This window comes from Typopeltis vanoorti, chromosome 25, assembly GCF_054136105.1.
Source record: "Typopeltis vanoorti isolate ZY-2024b chromosome 25, IOZ_Tvanoo_1.0, whole genome shotgun sequence".
Classification (NCBI taxonomy): Eukaryota; Metazoa; Arthropoda; class Arachnida; order Uropygi; family Thelyphonidae; genus Typopeltis; species Typopeltis vanoorti.
Genome location: NC_143573.1, coordinates 66,146,281 through 66,154,634, shown reverse-complemented (window position 1 = coordinate 66,154,634; position 8,354 = coordinate 66,146,281). Strand labels below are relative to the sequence as shown.

Genomic DNA, 8,354 nt, shown 5'->3' with positions numbered 1-8,354 from the left:
TGACTTTCCTCTTCTGGGATATTGCTCCCTCAAACACAACTTGCTGATACCTATCAGATAGCCAGTCTCTGATCCAATGCACTAATCTAATATCCAACCCCATCTGCTGTAGTTTGACTATCAACTTATGTGGTAATCTATCAAATGCCTTTGCAAAATCTAAGTATACTACTATGTATCCCTCTCCTCTCTCAAAGGAAACCAAAGATACTACCTCAGATCTCATTTTGTGATCTAGAGATAAAACACTAACTTTTATGGAAAAATTTGTTTGGCAAACATATATCCATACAATTTTGCGACTGCAAATTCCAATTATTATTACTAATTATTTACTGGGGAAACTGCACCTAGGGTGATAATTGCAAGATTGCCACAATTAGAAAATTCATACTTTGATACCTACAAATTTACATATTAAAACATTTGAGAGGTTTTATGTTTGTAAAAGAAAAAATGAAGACTAAGAGGATAACTCAAAAATACTATGATATAAAATGTAATCAGCCTTTAATTTATAGAAAATAAAATGTTACTTCACTGTTACTTCAAATTTAAAGTACCAGTAATTGTTTCAGTACACCCTTATTTAAGATGCATTATGTGTACATGTTTAACATTATACAATACAAAAATGATTGTACATTATACCAAAATATAATAGTCTGTCATAAAAGACCTCCTGAAACAGTTTTTATACTTAGGCTGCAGCTTTACTACATACGTAGGTTTTTGGTAATAAACTGCATTTCTACAGGACTAGCTGGACTATGCACAATGGAAACGGAGCTTTTGTAACCAAGATATGGTGCTGGGGTTTGAAAATGCCGGAATGCCATCTCTTGACTTGCAGGGCTAAGACAAATTGCTCATTAGTACATATCGCTTTCCTCCAACAATTATGTATTATAATTCAATAAACTGAAGACAGATACATTTTCTGATTAATAAATAGCTATAAATTAAGATTAATACAGTAATCTCTAAATTACTTGATCATGTCAGGGAAATTAGTTTCTTGGGCAGATAACTGAGGATTTGGCTTTGAAGGTTGGATAATTAGAGATGACTGTATAATTATATTTAATAGTTGAAGTAATCTGTATTTTACAACTCAATCAAAATAAATATTTAATACATTAAACATTTTTATTACTATAACTATAAAAAATCTTTTATAGTTATGATTTTCAGCAACACTTACCATTTATTTCTGAAGATTTTTCATTATTATTGTACTGTAACCTCATTTGTAACTAGAGACAAAAACAAGTGGATTTCCATGTATAGTCTGGAGAATTTAAAAGCAATCTTGTCCCACAGACATGCCAAAATATAACTATTTTTCATTGATAACAATTAAATTTGGTAAAGTGATATAAACAAAACTTCAAGCACTTACATCTGTTTTTTTGCCTCTTTCTCTTTTTATAAGAATCCAACTTGCAAAAAAGTCGCAAACCATCACACAGTTTTACTACTGGGGATGGGATAAGGTTAGATAATCTGGAAACTCTGTGTTTTAGAGACCAAAAAAATGGAATAGATTTCAAGCCACTTCTGGTCTCTAAAACAGGGGAAGAGGCATATGAAGTGCAATTCATCTAAGGACATTCACAAGACATCCCTGGTGAAATTCAAGCCCATGGTAAATTAGCTCACCTGGTTGGATAACATATCTGCTTTGCAATTAGTAAGAACATAAAAGAAATTGTTAAAACTACACACATTTTGTAGTGTTTATGAGTATTCATTTCTTTTTTGTAAGACCCTTGACATCCAACACCACTGACCAAGCTGGACAAGAGGCAGAAGGCTTTGCCATAAGTAATGACCTAACACAAATCTCAATGCTCAAATTCCTGATAACTTGCTTCACTCTTCAAATCAAATATTCTGGATCTCTTTTTGACCAGTTCTCCATCCAGATACACTCCAGAGGTTACCTCTCTTCTTAGCAATTCTGATCACAATCTTGTAAGAGTCTCCTCTCTCATAGAATGCCCATCCCTCAACCACTCACTTCCCCTGGCACTACAAAGGAGCCAACTGAAATGACCTGCAGAATTTCTACTCCTCCTTTCCTTGGTTTGACTATTGTTTCTGCTCATCTGATCCTAACAACTGCTGTGAACAAGTTACAGAAATTATTCTCACTGGCATGAAGACCTTCATCCCAATTCAAGGCATAATCCTCATCTGCTTTCTAAGCCCTGGTTCAAATGAAAGTGTACGAAAGCAGTCAAAGAAAAAAAAAAAATAGCTTACCACAAGTTGCTCGCTTCAAGAACTCCAGCTTCAGACTTTGCTTAAACCAAAGCATACATATTTGCAAATCAGTCATCAGCAGATCCAAATCTGATTTTATAAAGGCCAACAGCAAAACTTACCTCCTGTCCTGTGAGGGACTAGAACTATACCTTCTAGTCGTCCCTTACTAAGGCCATTGGACAAAACTGCACTTCTACCTCTCTCTCTCATCTTGATGGCACCACTGTTACTTTGCCCAAAGATAAAGCTTATCTCCTGGCATCACTCTTTTTTTTTTTTTTTCCTCAAACTAATACATTGATGACACTGATCACCTCCTACCATACCATAATGTATGATAGGAGGCGATTTCCTCCTCATACAGGAGGCTGCACTGTAATTCCTCCTTTAGTTTTTCAACAAAAAGAAATCAGGAAACTACTAAAAGTCTTCTGGTCCTGATGACATCTCTCTATTGTTCTCAAAGATTGTGCTCCAGAATTAACACCCGTCCTGCATAGTCTCTACAATCTATTATACATATCTGGTACTTATCCCAATACATGGAAGCAATCTCATATCCATCCAAACCAATGGAAAGGTTTTGAGAAACTCGTACTGTTGCCCTTGACATTTCCAAAACCTCTGACTGTGTGTGGCATTGTAGCCAGCTTCCTTTCTCCTTGTTTTCTGCAAGTTATGGTAGATGGCTTGCCATCAATGCCATCTTCACCATTAATACTATAGTGCTCCAAGGCTCTGTCCTTTGACCTACTCTTTCATTCTTGTTTATAAATGACCTACTTGCAATCATCACTAATCTATCCACAGCTCTACTAATGATAGCACTCTCCACTCATCCTATTCATTTTTACAAACTATGCAGTACTTTGACATCCCAGACTACAAGATCATCTACAAGTAGTGTCCTAAACATTGATCTTCATACTATCCTTTAAAACAGGATGAAGATAACCTTGTCATGTTCAATGTTGCCAAAACACAGTCCTGCCTTTTCTTTTGCAAAAGAGATCTAAGTTAACCTATCCTTACCCTAGTAACACACCAGACAAGATAAGCTCTCTCTGTTTGGACTAATATTAACCTCCATCTCTCCTGGTATAAACATATCACATCAACAGCCTCCAAACTAGGCATTCTCTTTTGTTCAAAAGGCTATTTTACACCCAACAAACTCTCAACTTTATAAATCCCAAATCCACCCATGCTTAGAATACTGTTCATGTTTGGGTGGTACAACCTAAAACTGCTCTTAAAATCCTTGATGCTATCCAGAGACAAGCAATTAGGCTCACTGATGATCTCTCTCTCTCTTACAGATCTATTTCAACCTCTAGCTCACAAATGCAGTATTTCAACGCTGTCTATCCTACAGGTACTGCCATGGTTACTGCTCCAATGAACTGGCAACTATCATTTCCAGATGAACAGATGTTCAGTTGCACCTGTTAATACAAAAACAGCAGCTGCCAGGCATCCCTTTACTATGCAATTGCAAGCACATTGAACCTGCTTCTCCTCTTTTATTCTATCCACATCCATTCTCTGGAACAGCCTTTTTCATGAAATATTCCCAAACGATTAACTTGCAGCTCTTCAAAAATAAAAAAAAAATAAATTTTTGCCATAGTCCTCATCTGCACCCCACACATAGCACTGATGTGCTATGTATGGGGTGCAGATGAGTCTCTTGACTGCTCATGTATGGGATCAATATACCAGGTGATTATAAAATAATGTCAAGTGTTCAGAGCCCTCTAGCGAGTAATGTATGGAACGAAACACACCAATATTTGGTAGACGTACACAGTGGAATATGGGGATTCGATTTTAACGAAAAAAAAAAGTACCAAAAGTCGCCAACAGGGGAAATTTTGGCACTGTTTACCGAGTAAAATGCATTAATTTGCATTATCACGTTTCTTGTGAGCGATCATGTAATAAAAGGAAAGCCTGTGAGATTTCTTATCGTTCATAGACGAACTGCTATTCGAAGCCTCTTACCTTACATGAGCGTGCTCTTTGTTAGTCACTCTATTATCAGCGGAACAATAATGCCAGTGCTTGTCTTCATGATTTTCGGTGTATAAAAAATTTACCGAAAGGACCGATTAGCGTTACAAACTTACGAAAACTGATTCGGCGATTTGAAACTACTGGAACTAGCAGTGCAGGTAGGCAGGGGATGCAAACCAATCAATCACCAACAAGCTGAACAAGTTGCAACTGCTATTGTGGAACAGGAGATGACGAATGTGCAGGGTACCAGCAGTGCACGAGCAATATCCCGGCAAACGGATATCGCATACACAATGGTGTGGAAAATCCTACATCAGATGTTGAAGTTTTACCCCTATAAAATCAGTCATGTTCAAGAATTGCGCCCTGGTGATGCAACCACACAAATCGACTTATCTTTGAGATTCTTAGCATACATGGAAGTGGATGATGCATGGCCATGGCAGATTTTATGGAGTGACAAAGCGCACTTTTATTTGAATGGCGATATTAACACACTTAACTATCGCATTTGGGCTGCAACTAATCCACACGTGTGTCTGCGATGCCTATCCACTCGCCCAAAGTCACAGTTTGGTGCGGATTTATGGCATCTTTTATCATCGGTCCATACTTTTACGAGGAAAATCGCCAAAATGAACCAGTGACTGTTCCGTCAATGCTAACAGGTATGCCAATATGCTACAGAACTTTGTGGTTCCACATAACTGCAGCAAAGAAGATGTCTCGATTCGACCATCTCCATGCAGGATGGCGCACCACCCCACATCGGACTTCAGGTACAGAGTGTTTTGTGATAACATTTCTCTGACAGAACACCCATTAGTTGTACGTTGCCCGCGCCATGGCCACCGAGATCACCTGATCTCAGTCCTTGTTACTTTTGGCTGTGGGGATTTCTTAAAAGCATTGTGTATCAAGGACATGTGCTCGATATTCCAACTTTGAAAGACCGAATAACGTTACACGTGAGATAAATCAATTCCGACATGTTGCGAGCCACTGTGGAAAATGTCGTGCACTGTATGCAGTTCCTGGAACATCAGAATGGTGGTCATATTGAACCTCATTTATAATTAACAATAAACGTCATGAAATTGATGTGTGCTGTCTCTCATTTGCTATTTAGTCATTCATTAGTCACACCTACTAAAATTAATTTGGCAGTGCCAAAATTTCCCCTGTTGGCAACTTTTGGTACTTTTTTTTTTTCGTTAAATCGAATCCCCATGTTATACTGTGTGCGGCTACCAAATATTGGTGTGTTTCATCCAATATATTACTCGTTAGAGGGCTCTGAACACTTGATGTTATTTTATAATCACCCAGTGTATATACAGGGTGTCTCAAAATTCACGCAAGAAGTAATTTTGATAGAAAACACGAGTTTTTAATTAAAAATTGTAATTTCTTATTGATTCATAAAGTATACGGCATAGGGTTATGCATGGAATAGCATATCGGGTAAGTGGCCGCCACGGCTTTGCTGGCATATATGCACTCTTTTGTCGAAATTTTCCATGACCGTTTTGCATAAATGTGGCTGAATTTCTTTGATACAGGGCTCAATTTCCTCCAAGGCGTGGGTGGTCATGGGCTTGTTGGCATAAACCTTAGACTTCAAAAAACCCCAAAGAAAAAAGTCCAACGGCATTAAGTCACATGACTGGACGGCCAATTCTGATCACCAAAACGGGAAATTACACGACCAGGAAATGACTCATGCAGTAATCGAATTGTTTCTCGGGCTTTATGGCATGTGGCACCGTCTTGTTGAAACCACATGTCGTCCACATCCATATCTTGCAATTTAGGCACAAAAAACTGGATTATCATGTCGCGATAGCGAGTACCATTAACTGTTATTGCCTTACCAGCCGCATTTTCGAAGAAGAATGGACCAATGATGCCTCCAGCCCAAAATTCGCACCAAACAGTGACACGTTGTGGATGCATTTGTTTCTCAACAATCACTCGTGGATTTTCTGAACCCCAAATGCGACAATTTTGTCAATTAACGTAGCCATCATGATGAAAATGAGCCTCACCGCTGAAGATGATTTTGTTCGAAAAATAAGCATTTTCTTCATTATTTTTAAAATATTGCTCAATAATGAAAATGTGTTGTTTTTTCGTGTAGCGCTCCATTTTTAATAACCCTGAACTGTCAGTTGTCACACTGTCTTTTTTTTCTCGTTGGCAACACTTTACCGCACAAATGGCGCTAAATTTAAATCTTGCGTGAATTTTGGGACACCCTGTATAAAAATGAACAAAAAAAATCTCTTTGAAGAAATCAGCAATATTCTCTACAGGATTATAACAGCATTCCATTTTCCCTGTTGATGTTGTTCCATTACTATGATATCTTGGTGGAATCATTCTTCCTGCTTGACACTCATTGCACTCAAGTTTTCAGGAATGATGGCAGATGAGAAGGAAATTAGTCTTTGTGACATTCTGGTCCCTATCTTGTGGTACTTTGTTATAAGTTGATCAAATAGTTATTTAAATTTTTCAGGTTCAGTAAAAATCTCAAACAGCTCTGTTAATTTATTATAGTCTGCCCACAGTTGCAAGAACCCTAGCTGGCACAGTGCCAAGAGAATCAATTCACATTGAAGAAGAGAAAGGAATAAGGCGATATATGAATTCGTCATCGACATGCGAAATCACATGCTTTATACGTAAAATTTTCCAACACTGGTATACAAGCCAAATAGTTATCACTATAAAAACCAGAATTTTCATAAAAGAAAAGCTAATTTTTCGACTTGTAATAATAAACACTAATCCCACAAAACACAATGATTATCCTATTATTGGAATGGATTCACCTTCTTCTGCCAGGAGCAGCAGGAGTGTTGAGGGGTCTTACATTTGTGGTCGGAATGTAACTATATCTTTCAGACTCTCTTCATTCTCAGTGATAGGCATGAAGTTGTCCACAAATAATCTAATAAATAAAGCACCAATCTTGTTTCTCCTGCATGATTTAAGATATCAAACAACAATAGGTGATAATATCACATCCTTGTTCAATCCTCTTTTTTTATATTTATTGATGTAAAAGTATGTTATTTCACTGTTGATTTCAGTTATACAGGTAACCATCATATAACACGGTACTTATACAACACAGTTTCGATATAACACGGTCTACAAAATTGTAGTAACCCTTGTTTAACATGGTCCTTATACAACACAGTTTCGATATAACACTGTCTACAAATTGTAGTAACTCTGTCTTTTCATTGCGAGACTTAAAAATCAAATTTTATCTTTGTTAAATTTGTGTCTGCCCATATCACGCATGTATTATAAGTAGCAAATTTATATTAGGGGAAATACCCTTTAGCATGCATGTACCTCAATTGTTTATCGTATAAAGTGTTTATTGTTGAAAATTCTACCAGGAAAGCGCATTAAAAATCATAAGTGTGTTAATCTCAAACTGAGCACTTTATTTTCTGGTGAGTTACATACAATATTGTTGTGTCCCAATTTATGATTATTATTATTCTATTTAGTGAAATTCTGTTTATCTATATTCAACTTTTATCTATGTATGAGATATTACCCCAAAATACAAATATTTTAGCTATTTCTCCCCTTAGTGTCCCTAATATTTATATTATACTGTGCCTTTCAGGACATTTAGTTCAAGATATATAATTCGAAAACAAGGAGCAAAATACAAAAATATGTCTGAGCGTGAAACTATTAAGCAGTCGTCACCCTCTATCTCGTAACTTAACACATTAATTTCCCGTGTGATTAGGTTCGTACGTTTTCAAGTGGTGCATTGGGCAACAATTTCAGACAACTGTTTTATCAATGAACAAAGGTTTATTAAACGCATTAGCATGGTACAATTCAGTTAATATATATAACTCAATTATATACTAAGAAAATATTTACAAAATAACATTAGCTAACCACAAGTATTTTGGCTAAGATCCTATATGGGTATTACGATCATGCCACCATAACAAATTCAACACATACAATCATATGTATAATCCCAGATCTAATCAACACTTTAGTTAACCCTATATTAGTCC

At 36.7% G+C, this 8,354-nt stretch overlaps 1 protein-coding gene across 3 annotated transcripts in view; it reads right to left on the bottom strand.

Annotated features, from left to right (window-relative positions):
• Positions 1-486: 486 nt before the first annotated feature.
• LOC150092812 (carabin-like) overlaps positions 487-8,354 on the bottom strand; it is a 183,878-nt gene continuing 176,010 nt past the window's right edge. For all 3 annotated transcript variants that reach the window (XM_090414655.1, XM_090414656.1, XM_090414657.1), the window contains one exon: positions 487-855. In XM_090414655.1, the coding sequence (XP_090270781.1) occupies positions 717-855 (139 nt within the window). In that variant the 3' untranslated portion in view covers positions 487-716. The remainder of the gene's footprint in view (positions 856-8,354) is intronic.